At 44.5% G+C, this 17,500-nt stretch overlaps 2 protein-coding genes across 4 annotated transcripts in view; one reads left to right on the forward strand and one right to left on the reverse strand.

Annotated features, from left to right (window-relative positions):
* LOC125047813 (reticulon-1-like) overlaps nucleotides 1-9,642 on the forward strand; it is a 96,386-nt gene extending 86,744 nt beyond the window's left edge. The window contains exons 3-6 of the mRNA XM_047646303.1: nucleotides 5,720-5,927; nucleotides 6,921-7,059; nucleotides 7,708-7,883; nucleotides 8,097-9,642. Of these exons, the coding sequence (XP_047502259.1) occupies nucleotides 5,720-5,927; nucleotides 6,921-7,059; nucleotides 7,708-7,883; nucleotides 8,097-8,142 (569 nt within the window). The 3' untranslated portion in view covers nucleotides 8,143-9,642. The remainder of the gene's footprint in view (nucleotides 1-5,719; nucleotides 5,928-6,920; nucleotides 7,060-7,707; nucleotides 7,884-8,096) is intronic.
* The window catches only part of LOC125047816, a 16,290-nt gene continuing 5,744 nt past the window's right edge, over nucleotides 6,955-17,500 (reverse strand). The window contains exons 3-4 of one of the 3 annotated variants that reach the window (XR_007116773.1): nucleotides 10,688-10,923; nucleotides 6,960-7,092 (exon numbers count right to left, since the gene is read on the reverse strand). Coding sequence is in view for 2 of the 3 variants with exons in the window: in XM_047646309.1 (XP_047502265.1) it covers nucleotides 10,781-10,923 (143 nt within the window). In the remaining variant the exon portion in view is untranslated. Of the gene's footprint in view, nucleotides 7,093-10,364; nucleotides 10,924-17,500 lie in introns of those variants that run through there. The other 2 variants (XM_047646310.1, XM_047646309.1) reach the window with 2 other exon arrangements.

Below are 17,500 nucleotides of genomic sequence, written 5' to 3' on the forward strand. Positions count from 1 at the left end.
AGCCAGCTGCGAGTGTCGGCTGCGACGGATGACAGTAGGCGTAAGGGAGTCTCAAGTAAATATAGCATGGGCACCTAGCTGGGCATGGGCACGACGTCACCCCTTCCCCCTCCCCCTCCTTTCCCCCTTTCCCCCTTTCCCCCTTTCCCCTCCTTTCTCCCCTTCCCACACGCACGTTCCTTGCCCCTCGCCCGCCTCGCCTTGGCACCCTCCCAGTCGTGTGGTGTACGGGGCACTCGGCTCTCCCCTTCGTGTGTGTCTCCTTCCCTTGCCGGCGCGCCCTTCGAGCCCTTCGAGCCCTTGCGAGACCACCTTCCGCCTCTCCTGACTCGCCCTCCTCCTCCGGCACCAGTGAGTAGCTCGGGGGCAGCCTCTCCGCGTCTCTTGATCAGGGGCTCAGGGACACTTTGAGGGTTTGTTGGGGATCAGGGATCAGGGATTGGCGAAGATTCGGCCTCAGAGGTGTGTGTGTGTGTATGTGTGTGTGTGCAGACCGCTGAGATTGGATTATTGGTTGGTGATTGTCTTGTCTGTCTGTGTCTGCGAGTCGCATGTGTGGGATTCCTTTTTTGCTGACTCATTTGCCGGGACGAGGCGCTACTATGTACCTTTTTAACCACCGCTTTCCCCCTCCTCTTTCCACCGTTCACCTCGTGCTTTCATTCGCCAATCGGTGCCACATTCGCTGTTATCCTGTCCACTGCCCCTCCTCCCTCGGGACGTCCTCCTCCCGCGTCCACCTCTGACCTTTGCCCGTGTCCTCCTCTCCTTCCACCCGCCCGCCCCCGTCGTAGGCTCAGGCGGCACGTCGGGTCCTCGGTACTGCCTCGCCACGACCTCTCACCCTCAACTTGTGCATAAATGATCGGTCGCCTAGGCTCGCCGCCTGCATTAGCCTCTGTCCTCGCTATGAGGGCCCCGCTATCGCTGTTTAAATGCTGATTCCCTTGTTGTCAGCGTGGCGTCAGCATGGTGGCTTTGATATGCCGAGGCGGAGGCACTGAAAGGAGGACGGTGCGGTGCCGCACCTGGAGCGGCTGTGCTTGCATCGGCGGGAGGCGTCAACTTTTCTTTTGCTTATGGACCGAACTCAGCTCGACACCTGTCGGCTGTCCTTCGGGGACCTCCTTCAGAAGCCCTCGTCGGCAGGGCGAGACGGAGGGGGGGGGGGAGCTGGCAGCATAGGCGGCAGCACGAAGGTTCGTGGCCCCTGGGGGAGGCCGACGCAGTGTCCTCGGTGCCAAGCGCTGCCTCCGCCCTTCCCGGCGGGTGCATAACGCCCCTCTCCCCCTGCCCCCGACCCTGAGGCGATGCGCTAAATTGGATCAAGAGCGACTCTCAGCGAAGGGCTTGGGCTGCGTGTTCCCGCCGCCCCGGGTGACGAATCACCAGCAGCGATGCCTCCTCGGTTGCCTCCTCCTGCCGCCGCCCGCTTGGCATGGCTGCCAATTCTCCCGGGGCGCCACGTGCCAGATGTAGGGGAGGCCTCCATTTCCCCGATCGACATCACGCCGCGCTGTCGGGTCACGGTGATATTTCCTCCCCGTCGCTGCAGGATGAATACCCCTGACAAATTCGCAAGACCAACACGATGTGTGTCTGTACCTAGAGAGGAGACTCCGGTGCCGTTGCGAACAGGCAGAAATAAACGCCGAAAGGGCTGGCAGAGGCAGCAGAGGCACTGCTTGCGCCCGTACATTTCAGGGGGAGTGGTGGATGTTCACCCCCTCCCCCCGCACGCAGAGGAAGCAGGCAGAGCGGCCGGGTGTGGGCTCCAGCGCCCCGGATATTTGCCGAAGTAAATAATGTTGCTTTTGTCCGCCCTCTCTGGCGCTGGCGAGGGCGTCGGAGGAGGCGCTGCTCTGTAGACCCGGTCGAGGGGAATAGCTGATGTGAGAGAGAGAGAGAGAGAGAGGGAGATGAAGGAAGAGAGATGAAGAGCGCTCTTGCCTTCATCCATTATGAGCCTGCCGCCGCTATGATATTTCCCACGCTGATACACCTGCACTGACGCTCTCTCTTCTCTCTCTCTCTCTCTCTCTCTCTCTCTCTCTCTCTCTCTCTCTCTCTCTCTCTCTCTCTCTCTCTCTCTCTCTCTCTCTCTCTCTCCCTCTCCCTCTCCCTCTCCCTCTCCCTCTCCCTCTCCCTCCCTCCCTCCCTCTCTCTCCCCCTCTCCCTCCCCCTCTCCCTCTCCCTCTCCCCCCCTCCCTCGCTCACTCCCTCCCTCTCCCCCCCTCCCTCGCTCACTCCCTCCCTCCCTCTCCCTCTCCTCCCTTCTCTCCTCTCCTCTCTCCCTCAACCTTTTATCTATGTATCTATAGATCTTCTCTTTTTGTCTTCCTCCCTTGCCCTTTCTTACCCTTTCCATTTTTCTCCATTTTCACCATTTATCTCCCTCCCCCCTCCCATCTGTCTCTCTTTTTTCCATTAGTGTATATATGTTTGTACATACGTAGAACATTGTTTTGTCCATAATATACAGACGCACGAACTTGATAGCAAGTTCCGTGATAGCGCTGACATAAGTAGGGAGAGACAAACAAGTAGACGGAGGGGGAAATAGATAGACAACCGATAGACAGACAGACGCGCACATAGAGACCGCCTTGCGCCTTACGTCATGGCCTCGCGTGGCGTCGAAAGGCGAGCCTCCCTTGCCTCGTCTGATCCGAGCCAGAGCAGAGCCTGCAGTCACGGCCCGGGAATCGAAGTGATGTAATGCGACACCAGGAACTCGCTCGCGTCTCCTCGGCGTGCGGGATCCTCATCCGGGCGGAGGCCTTGGGGATGCCTCACCCGGACGCCTAGGTGCGGCTCGGGATTTGGAGGACCAGGGCTCGGCGATTACTACTTTCTTTTTTTCTTCTTCTTTCTCCTTCTATTTCCTTTTCTTTCTCTTCTTTTTTTTTTTTTTGTTCTTCCCCTTCTTCGTATTCCTCAGCTCATCTCCCTTCTTTCTCTTCCTCTTCGTTTTGTTTTTTTTTCCAAGAAGCATGTTGTAACATTTTGAAGTAAAAATGTCAGTGGTATGTGTGGCGCGTGGTTGATAAGCGGGGTAACGTCCGGCTGTAAAAGGCGAATTATCTGAAGGAGTCGTAAAGCTCTTTGGCCGCAGCCTGCGCGCAGTACCTCAAGGCAACAGAGAGATTTGATAGCTGACTTTGGGGCCGTATATATAAATAGGTGTTAGATATCGGTGTATTTTGATGGAGAGAGATTGACGATAGCGGTACCTGCATTCGAGGAGAGTAATGTCGAGAATCGTCAGGTCCGCCGTTGAGGAAAGTGGCAGAGTTGTCGAGAAAGGAGGAAGTTTTGGAGCCCGGCCGGCAAGCAGCTGTCCGAACACGTTAACCACTTTTCTCGCCTGACGATGGGATTCGAACGCGGCGCCGAAATAGACGTTTGCGCGGAGACGTCAGCGTTGACAGGTTATGATCAGCGAAGTGTCAGCGCCGGCAGCTGGGTTTGCCCCTCTCCTCACCCACTGACTCACCCCCCCCCCCCTTTTTTTCTTCCTTCTCTTGCATTAGTTCTCGTTCTGCACGTATTTCCCACTTTCTTCACCCCTCCCCTTCCTCCGCTTTCACTTTTCCATACCTGCCTACCACCACCGCTTGTCTTCCTTCCTATCGTAATATCTTACCTCTGTCTCTCCACCTCCCCCCTCCCCCCTCCTTCCCTTCCTCTGCTTACCCATCACACACTCTCTCTCTCCCTCCCCTCCCTCCTCCTCCCTCCCCCTCCCTCCCCCTTTCTTTACCTCTTCCATTCCTCCCTTCCTTCCCCCCTTCTTTCCCTCCCTCCCTCCCACCCCATTAAATTCAGCCTTGACCTTTTTACCTCTCCAAAGGCGCAAGTGACAACAAACGATTAAATGTTCGTTTCTCCGGCGGCGTTCGCGGCGCTTTCTCGCTTTCTCGCGGTGGGCGGTTAAACTTTCTTTTTCACTCGTTGAGGTGCTTTTTTTTTTTTGTTTCATATTCAGGATTTTCTATTATTTCAGTCAGTTTTAACCTTTATGAAATAACAAGAACGAAGAAAATAGTCGATGACCTAGAAAGGCGAAATTTTGGAAACTTGATAGTTGGTAGATTAGAGGTCCAGCAAGATCAACCATTTCTTGTATATATGTAGTAAGTGGTGTCCGATGACACCTTAAGCCCATTTTATATCCATAATGGAAAGTTGTTAGCGTCTTAATGCCCGCAGAGCGACGCCATATGTTCTGGCGGGTCGTCGGTAGTCGCGGCAGTGAAAGGGATGAAACAAACGAGACATAACCTCCGTTTTCTTTAATGTGTTTCCCAAGACCCCATCCATAGTTTTCTCTTTGGGGCAGCTTCTTCCTCGGTGGGCATTTGGAGCAACGGAGGGGCAGAATGCGACGGAATGCGTTTTGTTTTTCCCTCCTCTCTCTCTCCCTACGCCAACGTGGGTGATGTGGAGTGTGCAATGTGTTCCAGCGTGGCGGTTCTGGGCTGGTGAATGTGCCCTCGTGGCCGGGTGCGACCGGGGCGAGGCCGGGGGGAGGCGCGGTGGGCCGGTCTTACTCTCACAGTACGGGTACGACTCGCTCACACACCTGCCGTCTCCACCTGACACTGCCCGCGCCGTCGCCTTTCTTTCGCTCGTACTCCGAAGGTCCTCGTCCTCGTAGCCAAGGCTCGTTTGACGGCGTCACGTGCCAAGCCCAACGGCCGATCCTTAGTTGAGTGTATTCACGCGGAAGTCGAGTCGATTTGACGCGTTGCGGTTAAAGAGATCCAGTGGGACCTTTAACAGGAGCGCAGAATGGGTCGCAGGCACGGGAAGGACCGCCGCGGAGGGGACTCTGGCTCGGATTTCGACGAGGAGCCTCCGCCGAGCAGAGGGCCAGGTGTGTCGCGGCCTCGCGCTTTTTGTTCGCTTTTTCATCTCTTGGGTCGTTTCTCGCTTCTTAGTCCGTTTTCGAGTCATGGAGACGTGATTCCGATAACTTGCTATTGTAGTTTTTGTATGATGTGCAAGCATGATTGGCATTTGTTCCGTATGGTGTAAAATGTATATGAAATAGTTCAGTTGTCAGTATTGACATGTAATTTCGTTTTCTTTAATGTTGTCTTCCCGATGAATGGATTAAAAAATCTGACATGAGTTTGTTTTCAGGAAACATATGTTATTCTACTTTTCACCCACGGGGATCTCAGGGGTCACTGAATTATTTGATTCTATTTTATGCATGAAAGAAATTATTCTGATTGTATCGCGAGTTGAAATGTGTATATTTGCTCGTTATTTGGAATGTGATTTGTGTAAAAATGAAATGGAAGGTGCATGACCTTAAAATACTAAAGGAACATTAAACAGATGTTTATTTGTGTACATACTGATATAAATGTGTGGTTTAATCTGATAGTATAAACACTTTTTTTCTTCTTTTTTAGTGAAGTAATATGCTGTACAGTCATAACAGATTTTTTTTTTTATTTTTTATTTTTTTTTTATTTTTTTTTTTTATTATTATTTTTTTTAATGAATGGATGGTGTCAGATAAAACTAATATTTATCTGAACATATTTATGACAAATGCACACACACTTAATATGCATTTAGGTATTTTACCTGCTTTATCAGCCAGCTGAATAGTCCAACATTCATTGCTATTCCGTAAAAGTATTTATTTTCCCATGGCAACACCATAGAGAACCAAAACTAACATCCAAATTCTACATTACAGTGGTTGACCTGATCTACTGGCGCGATGTGAAGAAGACAGGCGTCGTCTTCGGGGGGGTGATGATGATCCTCATCTCATTGGCCTACCTGTCCCTCATCTCCGTGGTGGCCTACACCTCCCTGACCGTCCTCTCAGGAACCATCACCTTCCGCATCTACAAGAACATCATGCAGGCCGTTCAGAAGTCACAGGATGGACACCCATTCAAGTGAGTGAGCCAGACAGCTGTTAGGATGGGTTGGGTGGGGGGTTGGTGGGAGGGGGAGGGGGGTTGAAAGAGAAAGGGGCATGCAGGGCAGGCAGGTCTTTGGAGGAGATAAAAGGTAAATGGGAAGAAAGAAAAGAGAAGGTGGGGGGGAAAGTAGTATTTTTTGTTTCCATGTTTTAATTTTGAAGAGTAGGTAGCTTAGTATTATAAATGCAGAAAAGTAGCATGGCTGAAATGTTACTATTGCATAATATGTACTGCATATAGCATTAGATACTCTTGACAGTGCATCTTGGTAAATGTTGAATTATGAAAATAGAGATAATAACTACCAGTAAATTTAACTAAGAGATATTGCGTAATATTTTATTACAATATTTAAGTTGTTTGTATTGAAATGTATATCTGGTAGGAAGAAAATCTCTCCTTAGCTGCTCATATGACAATGGTACAGGTTTTTATTTTCAGCCGTGAGATTCAAAGGAACCAAAGTTGATTATGAATATGTTTATTGCCAAAAAAAGACCCTTAAATATTCAAATATGTTGAAGTTGGGAATATGCATGCCTTCAAAAGAATAAATTGTTGGTAATAGAGCAAGGTAACACATGTGCATTACCAATTCTACACAAAATAGACACTTCTAAAATCAAGGCATTTTATGCAGACTGTCCCCAGTTGTAGATAACAACTTAAGTCAGTCAGACTTCACACTTTGAAATCTTTAAACATTGGCCAGGTCGGTTATATAAAAACTGGTGAAGGAAGAAATACAAGGTATTAATGGTGGTAATTTCGAGTAGTTCTTTTTAACTATTCGTATTTAGACAATCTTTCTCTATACAGTATTTCTCCATTCTGTATAGGAAACTTTGTGCCTTTAATATCTAGATTATACTCTTTTTACCACATTGCCCATGTTTATGTAACTCTTTTTGTTCCCTTATTTCCAAGTGTTATTTGGACAGTTCCATATAATTTTCTCTCTTCTAGGGACATCCTGGAGCTTGACACCAACCTGCCCTCAGAAAAGGTGCACGAGGCTACTGATATCATCATTCAGCAGATCAATTCCACAATCAGCGAACTCAAGCGACTCTTCCTTGTGGAGGACCTTGTTGATTCCGTTAAGGTGTGTAGCTTCTGGTAGAACTGTTGGTTCATACTGAGGGGAAGAAACAGGTATTAACTTCATATTGCCTGGAAAATGTAGTGTAAATTGTAGTATTTTGGGGGGGGAATTTTAAGTGCTTAGCCACAAATGAGTTGATTTGTAGACCTTGTGACATCACCTGATTTCACCTTCTGCAGGAAAATAAAACAGTCAATCCATCAGTATTCATTCTCTCTCTGTGTGCCATCCCTGGTGGCATCAGGTTAATTGCTGTGTGTTTCATGGTAAAAATGAGGACTGATTTGTATTTATTTATTTATTTTTACTTAAACAACTGCTTGTAATGTATGTATGTTTGTAAATACTGCTATTATTTCTTGTCTTTGTTTGGCTTTATATTCATTCTCATAAGATTTTTGTACTAAATGACTTTCCTGCCACAGATTTAGTCGATTTCTATAAGTAATAACACCTTTTAAACAATACTTTTTTGTTCAGTTTCATGTCTTTTAATAATGTCTAGAAAACAGATGATTGTGAACTATTTACTACATACAGTACTTGTATCATGTTATGAGTTGTTTAATTTTATTACCTTTGTTTGGTGTATTGCAATTCATGAAGTCTGTTCCTGATTGTGTTATTAAACCAAGGTATTTATTCCAGTTTGGTTGTCTGCTTTGGTGTTTGACCTACTTGGGATCTTGGTTCAACGGTTTGACCCTTGTCATCCTTGCGGTTGTAGCCCTCTTCAGCCTCCCCAAAGTCTATGAACAGAACCAAGCCCAGATCGACCAGTATGTTGGTCTCGTTCGCTCACAAGTTAACGATATCATGTCCAAGTAAGTCATTTTAAAGATAATCACTTTGGTTCTTAGAAAATTGACAGTATTAATGATTCAATTTTCAAGTAAATATGTATATCTAAGGTAATGATTGAAACAAGATGCATAGATCTGCTGTGACATTTGTTCTCTCACCTAGATGAGGTCAAAGATTTGCTTTTGAGTATGAAGAGCTTGAGAATTTCTTATAACCTTATTTTTCTTTTACAGGGTGAAGGCTTCCCTCCCCATTGGAAACAAGGAGAAAACCCAGTAAGAAAAAGACAACATCAACGTGTGATATCCTGAGTGCATCTGTGTCTGTGCGCTACATCAAACCACTGGTGTGTTGCAGCATCTGCACCAACGTCGAAGTGCACACATTTTATTTGTGTGCAGAGTAATCCCAGAGAGGAACCAACCAATCCTATTGTGGTCTGGCTTGCAATGCTCCCCTAAGTCACACAATATTTCCTGATGGGAATGCACTAGCTAGCTGCCATGTCTGTTGTAATGATAGGTGAACTTTGTAATATTGCTTTAGCTATTATGGTAACATCTCTTCAATGGCAGTGAACAAGTTTTTGTGTACAGTAAACCAGTGATGGAACCCAGCAGCCAAGTTGTGAGGTTTGGGGAGCATAAAGACAGTTTTACGAATGAAAGAGGCACACAGTGAAAGAAAAAAATATAAAGTAAAAAGCACTTCCAGCTGATATTATTAGTGCTATTAAGATGATGCTCAGTTGATGCTATTGTGCCTCTGGTCACCCTATTTCTGATTCTCACCTTTGCTTGCTTGTGTTGGTTAGAAGATTCTCTGTAGCATCAAGGGTGTTTAGCATGTGCTGGGCATGCTATTTATGCAGTGCACCCAAGGTATAAACAGGAAGTGGTGTTATAGTTATACATACAATCAAGGGTGAGGAACATGTTTGTGAAATACACTACTCCATTGTATAGTCATTGCATTATCGTTCTTTGTAGGTTTTTTTTTTTTTTTTTTTCTTTCTTCTTCTTCTTTCATCTTTCTTTTTATTAATTAGCACTGTGAAAGGAGTATCAATGCAATCATTTTCAGTTGTTTAGTTTGTCCTTATATGCTTCAAACTGGCTGTCATATATGGTTAATGTAGAATTGCCAATTAGTGCAAAAGATCTGTTGTCCAATGTCAGTCTTCTAAGATCTGTCTTTATTTATAATTTTCATGCTTATAAAATTTTTCTATTGAAAGAAAAATCTCCAATGTACCCAAGGCATATACTTTTATAAAGGATAAGCAAATAGTGTTTTGATTTTTTTATATATAATCACCAAAGTAACTCTGTGGGAAACCTGCTTCCATTTCAATGGGTGTTCTCTTGTGTCTGTGAAGTGGGAAATTCCCCATATGTCATAGTGCTGTTGCTTGCCACAGTCGTCTATTAAATAACTGTCTACAACCTCTTTAAGTGTTATGGAGATGCAAGTGAGGATTTAAGCTTATATTACTACTAGATATGTTTAATTATTGTACTCAACATCTAGGGGCTATTATTTGCTCTTGTTGTAACAGGAATTCTATTAGATATCTGGCTGAATCTAGTTCGGAGATTTACATATATTTAAAGCTTTTATTTATATTTGGGTAATGGGTAGGAAAATATAGAAAAAAAAAATTATGCTTAAGTTGAAGGAGTTTTCTAAGTACTTGTAAGTGTTCTTTCATATTGCATTAAATACTGTCACAAACAACAGTAAAGTTGCTGTACTACCAAATAAAACATTCAAGATTTACAAACCTTTTTATTCCTTTTGCTAAAGTAAATAATAGATTTTGTGCAACTTCTTACACTTTGACATTCTGTAAACTAATGCTATTCCTACAGCATGTAGAAGATACAGACACTAGGAAATGCTTCAGAGGATGGCAGTTTGAGAAACAAGTCTTGTAACTGCAAACTAAATGGGTAGAGATGTTAATTTTGCAAATACCACCTTGCTATTGGTTCAGGGGAATCAAGGATTTGATCATTCAATTAGAATACAAAGAAATAAGGAAGACAAAAAGGTGGATTGATTATAAGAAATTAACCCTTTAGTGCATTACAGCATAGACACCTTCATATCCCCTACCTGACTTCAAGTAACCATTGCCTGTATTCTTGACCAAGTGATGCTGGGATGGCCTGTACGTGTAATGTCCACTGTAATTGCTTCACAATTACCATATCACCAAAGACTCAGTTATGACTTCAACCTGATCTTGTACATTTACCCTTTTCCTGGACTTTCAGGAAACTTTACTAATAGGAATAGAAAAAAAAAAGTGTTATGTAATAATTTTAATTATAATAGTAATATTAACCCAATGTCGTCAGGGAAAATGAATAAATAATGGGGAAAATGGTGTGCTAATTTTTTATATTTTATGGCTAGTGCTTAGCCATAAAGGACCTTACCTAATTTCACCTTTCCTTGAATTGGCAGAAAATGTATTTTTTACTAGTGCTATGAATATCAATGGTGTTATTTTTATTATAACATTATAATTACTATAATATTATAAATATTAGTAACAGCAAAATAAGATAACGTAAAATATTTTCATAAATAAAGGAAAAGGGTAAACAGGCTAAACAGGCAGTACTGGTTACTAGCTCATTGGTGACTTAGTACAATTAAACAAGTAAACTCACAGTGGGCATGGTATGTACATACAATTGCCCATTGGCACAGGGCTTAAAAAAAAAAAAAGGGGAATGGAGAGGTCAGATGAGGTTATTTAGGCCTTTTTACCGACTCTAGTGACAAAATTCAGCACTAGTTTTGTGATGCGTACCGAGTCCAAATGTTGGGGATCGCCCCTACTAAGTCCTCAGCTCGAACTAATTTTCCCCCCTAATCCCTTGCTCATTGTTGTCATGAGGGGGACTTAGGAAACGGAGACTGGGGCACAATGTAGGTGATCACCCCTACTTTGGACCACTAATTTTGCATGGCCTTTTCTTCTCCCTCTTTCCATTTCCTTCTCCTCTTCATCCCCTTCTGTCCATTTCTTAAGGTGTAAGAACCATGCTGGAAGGATAAAAGGTTGCATTTGAGTCAAGTCATGATTGGCCTCCGGGAGCCATGGGCACATTATTCCCTTGGTTAATTGTTAATTTCTTCACCCCATTTATTTTGGGCTCTCCACAACCAATAATAAACATTTCTTATCCTTATTAGGCATTACTTAAGTCTTGCACCTTCATCAACTAACCCATTTAAATTTGATATCATATTTTTCTTTACACCTGCCTCTCCTTTTAACCACCACTCAGACCATTAATACTAAATACCCCATCCTCGATTGCTGTCAACTCTATCCATTCCAAATCATCCACCCAGGTCAACCCCCCAAATCCCTTGCCCGTTGTTGTCGTGGGGGGGCTTAGGAGGCGGAGACTGGGACCCAATGCTGGGGAACTCCCCAACCTTGGGACTCAGCCCTCGACTCAACAAATTTTGCATGGTCTTTTTTTTGCCCCTCCTACTTTATCCTTTCTGTCCCTTCACCAACCCCTTCTACTATCCACTTCCTAAGGTGTGAGAGCCGTGCTGAAAGTATGAAAGGCTGACTTTGTGCCAGTCCTGAACGGCCTGAGGGAGCCATGGGCACGGTATTCCCCTGCTTGTCTAGCCCTTACCCCTCAAGTGACCCTGAGGGGTGGACCGTTTCTCTCCCCAACATACTCCAGGCTTATCATGGCCAACAATGAATAACCATTAACCATTAACCATTAACCATACCATTATTAGAGGCAATGAGCTTGCCTCTTCATCAAATAGCTCCACCAATTCAAACTCGCCTGATTCCCTGACCCCAGGCTCTCCTTTGACCACGGCTCTGAACACTACAACTAATACCCCCTCCTCAATGCCGACTAGTACAGTATCCACCCTAATCAACACCCCAGGAGACATTTCTACTCCCAACATGCTCAACTTCAACAACTATACCCCTACAACCTTCTTCATCAACTACCCCATCCTCCCTTATACTACCTTACAACCTTATTGTCCACCTCCCCATAACACTACTTCCCTCAACACTACTCCCTCTTCCACATGCCCCCGTCCTTCTACTACCCCCATCTCTACAAAATTCTTAAATAATCTATTTAGCCCAGCCAAATGGGACCGATTTTTTGTGATCCCTCCCACAACTTCTCACACTTTCTGCTTTGACAACCTGTTTTCATTCCTCAAATGCATATACATCCTTCGCTTGATCTAACCCCTATACATTACCTTACCCAACCTTAACCCATTTACTCGTCAATTCCTTTGCCAAACTTTGACAACTAATCACTAACTCAACCACCCTTCACTACCATATACTATAGTGCTACATGACCTTAGATGTCTAGCACATTTATTTTGCTTTTAACCATTAACCATTAACCACTCAGGTCATTACTCAACCTTCAGAATACACACCTTTCTCACTCCCAATATCCTCCACTCCATCTACTGCACAGTCTTCTTCATTGTCTACCCCCACCCCCCTTATTACTTCTCTTCATCCTTATTGTCCTGCTCCCAACATTACTACCTCTCCATACCACTCCATCTTCCTCCCACCCTTGTCCTACTGCTTTCACTTCTGAAAACCTTTTGATTACCCTTTTTGGCCCAGTCAAGTGGGATCAATTCTTTGTGATTCCCCCTACAGCTCTGTCCTCTGACAATACCTTCTCTTCCATCAATGTCATCAAAAACAAGTAGGCAAAGTTTCCTTTTGCAGTCTTTCCAATCTTTCAGTTCCAAGCTTCTCTGACTGACCTCACTGGCAAACCTATTCCTGCCCAACCTCACTCCTTCCTTAATACTAGTACCAGAACTGTTTGTCTCTGACTGATTGTCCTGTCTATGACAAGGGCTGGTCAGACTGTGAAAACGACTTGCTCGAATGCCTTGACTATGATGCAGTCAGTGCTAGTCTAGTGCTGCACTCTTTTTACCAGAGGCCAACACAAGTCTGACATTAATATTACCAAGATAAGCTTCTGTAGACATGACATTTCCCATGAAGTTTATATTGGTGGAGTGTCCTGCCCTGTCCGACCATATTGACCTCATCCCCATCAATATCAGAAATTATGGTGTTTTGGCCACCCAGCCAAACACTCGTTCCATAGCCTGCTGCCCAACCTGGTCAAGACCATTCAAATTGCTCTGCTCAGTAATGCAGGTGTGCCAATTGTGTTGGCTCCCATAATGTGCAAGCTTGAATCTGAGGTAGCGGTTCTCAGATTCAAACTAGGCCTCACTGTACTTGAAGCCAGACAAGAAGCACGCCAACAAGGGTTTTCTCTTTCTACCTATTCCAAAACTGTACTTCTTTCCCTCCACTCCCATCTTCTCAAGTAGTCTCAGCATCTCCCCCAGTATCTCTTCCCACAATCCCAAACTATCCTATATCTACTCCCTTTCTCCCCCAGTCAAATTGCATAGCACAATCACGCATATGTGCCAATTACAGTAGCTCCCATAATGTATTTTATAGGAGTTACCCTATCTACAAGTCTGTGGTAGCAGATCTCTTGCTACCTATTCCAATACTGTCCTTCACTCTGCTCCCCCTCCCATCTTCCCAAGGTATCTCAGTATCTCTGTCCCCCTTACCATCCTACCTCTACTCCCTCTCTCCCCCACTCAAATTCTTTTTCCAGCCCAAATCCAGATACTCCAATCTCTATCATGTCCACAGTGCCTACCCCTCATCCTTCACACTTTACCAGTCACACCAGACAATCTAAAGGTTCCACTCCATCTTCTACCACATCCTCTTCTACATCCACCTCTCCTTGGACATCCGTCTCTTCTTTTCCTCCTCATACGAAAACCTTCTCTACCTAACTCCCCTCCAGAAACTTTGGAGGATTTGAGGACATCCAAAAGATAATGCTCCACTCTCTCACTCAACCTCCAACCTCTCTACTCTTATTCCCTCTACATTAAAAGTAATTGCCTATATCAACACTGCTCTTCAAGTTCCTCCTACCCCCTTTCCTCCCACTCTCTCCCAACATACCCTATTCTCCCCTTTTCCGTAAGGACCATTCCCTCTTCTTTCCTTAATGTCCTTACCACTCACTTCACTCTCTTCTGTTGTAACAGTGTCCTCATCCAAATCCTTCCCCTCCTGATGTTCTTACTGATATTTCACTTCCTTACTATTTCCTTTCTTTTCCTCCTACTTCTCCACTTATTTCTGCCATTATTACTTAAAAATTACTTCATACTGACTCTTCTGCAGTCTTCCTTATGCAATGTTTCATGCAATGACGGGGAAAATGAACAAAAAATGGGGAAAATGCTGTGCTCATTTTTTATATTTTTTTTGTGAAATGTCTCAACACATAGATGGCTCTGCCTTACCTGATTTCACCTTTGCTTGAATTGGCAGGAAAATGTATTTTTTATTAGTGCTATGAATATCGATGGTGTTTATTTTTATTATAAACATTATAATTACTATAATGTTATAAGCAATAGTAATAGCAAAATAAGATAACGTAAAATATTTTCGTAAATTAAAGAAAAGGGTAAACGGGCGAGACAGGCAGTACTCGTAATTATCTCATTGGAGTTTTAGTACAAGTGTAGCTCCCTCAAGTGTTATGTGGAGGGAGAAGGAGAGGGAGAGGGAGAGGGAGAGGGAGAGGGAGAGGGGGAGAGGGAGAGGGAGAGGGAGAGGGAGAGGGAGAGGGGGAGGGGGAGGGGGAGAGGGAGAGGGAGAGGGAGAGGGAGAGGGAGAGGGAGAGGGAGAGGGAGAGGGAGAGGGAGAGGGAGAGGGAGATAACATTGCACCAAGACAACCTTTATAGTATGCCTTTCAACTGCAATTTTAGCTTATTAATTTTGTTTACACATGGATCACCTGTTTACCTTATTCTTGAATTTTCAGTTTTTATTTTTAACACTTTCAATATTGTCCATATGTTTTAAATAATAATAATGTTCGTAATAGTAATAGTAATGTTAGTAATGATAATAATATTACTGGAAGTAAAAAAAATATATTTCCTGAGAATTCAAGGACTGAAGTAAACAAATAGTCAGGTGTGCCCGGTAAGCCTGGGGACTTGACTTGGTGATTACATGACTCTGAAGCCATCATGCATTAACAAAAATAACAAAACAAAACTACAGTTATAATGTTGGTAACTGATGCCAGTGGGTGAACACACAAATGTCTGGTCAGGAATATATGTAATGTGTGACTTCATAAGCAAAACTTAGGTAATTATTTGACATTCCCATTAAGAACTTGTAAAAAAATGTTTTGACACTATATAATGCTAAAATGACACACTATAGATACAACATCCCAATCCCATGCCCATTGTTGTCATTGGGGTGGGGAGTGGGGGGCCTAGGATATGGAGACCAATGCCCAATGCTAGGGATCTCCCTTACTTTGGGCCTCAGCCTTCGGCACAACCAACTTTGCAAGGTCTTTTCTTCTCTCCCTTTCCCTTTCCTTCCCTTCTCCAACCACTTCCTCTGTCCACTTCCTATGATGTGAGAGCCATGTTGAAGGGATGAGAGGCTGGTTTTGAGTCAGTCCTTAAAGGCCCCAGGGAGATATGGACATGGTACTTCCTTGATTAGTTATCTAGCCCTTACCCCTTATGTGGAACCATTTCTCTTCCCTACATACTCAGTAAATGATTTGTACCTTTATCAGGGGCATTGAGGCTTGAGGTTCCCTGATCCCTGGCTCTCCTTTGATCATGACTGAACACTGCTACTACTTCCCCTCCGTGATACCTGCTGTCAGCTCAGTCCATTCTAAATCACCTATCTTCTCTGAAGATTGGGTAACATCCTCCATTCCATCTCCTCATCCTCCACAGTCTCCTTCATTTTCAATCCACTCTTACCTTAATACTATTATGCAATCTTCTTGTCCACCTCCCCATGCACTACCTCATTCAGTACTGTTCCCTCTTATTCTTGCCCTAATCCTTCAATAACTTCTACCTCAGCAAATCTTTTCAATACTCTTTTCAGTGCAACTAAGTGGGATCAACTATTTGTGATTCTCCCTACTGCCACTTAGTCTGACAATACCCTTCCATTCTAACAAGGTCACCAAAAATGACTAGGTAAACTTTCCTTCTACAACTGCTCTGATTGTTCACAGCTTATCACAGTTACAGTCCCAAGCTCATGCATTATCTTTATCCTAACTAACCTCACTGGTAGACCTATTTTTGACCAGACTCATGCCTTCCATAATACTTGTACTGGAATTGTTTCCATTTTCCCAGCTGACTGCCCTGTCTGTGACAAGGATTGGTTAGACTATGAAAACAATGTACTTGCCTGCCTCTTTAACTATGATGCAGCGGAGTGCTGAAAGTCATACACCAATATTGCTAAGATTACCTTCTGTAGACATGGCCTCCCCCAGGTTGTTTATATTGGTGGAGAGTCCTGCCATGTCTGACCATATCAACCCCTCCCCCATCCACATCAGAAATGTTAGCATTTTGGCCACCCTGCTAAGCATTTGTAGCTCCACAGCCCAATGCTCTCTTTGTGCCCAACCTAGCTATGATCGTTCAAATTGTCCTGGTCAATCACACACTTGTGCTAATTGTGGTGGCTCCCATAATGTTTTTTTATAGGGGCTGGCCTGCCTACAAGCTCAAGTCTGAGGCAGCAAGTACTCAGGTTCAAATTTGGCCTCACTTTACGTGAAGTCTGGCAAGAAGCAGGCTAATGATATTTTTCTTTTGCTAACTGCTCCAGTGTTGTCCTTTGCTCTGCTCCTCCCCCTTCTCCCTGAGATTTTTCTACATTTCCCCCAGTATCTCTTCCTCCTTCTCCATATATTCCCACTTCTATCCCCCCTCTCTCTCAGTCAAATTCTTTTGTCATTCTAAGACCAAACACTCCAATCTCTACTTCCCAGGTGCCTACCCCTCCTCCTCCTCCTCCTCCTCGATCTACTCACTTCTTCCTCCACCCCTCATATGTCTGTCCCTCTTCTCCACCTCATAAGAAAACCTTTGTTTCTCAAACCTCCCTAACCAACTCTTTCAGAAACTTTTGAGGCATTAATGACCCAAAATAACATACCTAATATTCATCCATCCTCCAATCTCTCTACTCCCATTCCCTCAACACTCAAAGCAACTGCCAATATCCATCCTCCTAGTCATGTTCCCCCAACACTCCCTCTTACTGCTCCCCAACACAAGTTGGAATAAGGAGGGAGTGGTAGGGATAATATTGAAGGAACAGGGGATGCACATGAAGTAAGGGGTATTTCATGTACATCCCCCTGTTCCTTCAATATTATCCCTTCCACTCCCTCCTGGATAGACACATGAATCCCTTTTGTCCCAACAGTACCCTTTCTTCAATTCTGCCCCACCTAACCTTTCTCCCGAAACTGTTCTTTGATCTAACTGCCTTTAACTCCCCTTTCCCCCTTTTGCTAATCCCTGCCTTACCCTATGTACATCCTTGCAGAATCCCACTTTTTCCTTTGACAACTTTTCATTGCTCAGGCACTACATATCCTCCATTTGATCTACTTGGCCCTTTGCTAACCAATACCTCAACCCATTTATCCACACTCTCTCCCCTCACC

Source organism: Penaeus chinensis, chromosome 42 (genome assembly GCF_019202785.1).
Source record: "Penaeus chinensis breed Huanghai No. 1 chromosome 42, ASM1920278v2, whole genome shotgun sequence".
Taxonomy (NCBI): domain Eukaryota; kingdom Metazoa; phylum Arthropoda; class Malacostraca; order Decapoda; family Penaeidae; genus Penaeus; species Penaeus chinensis.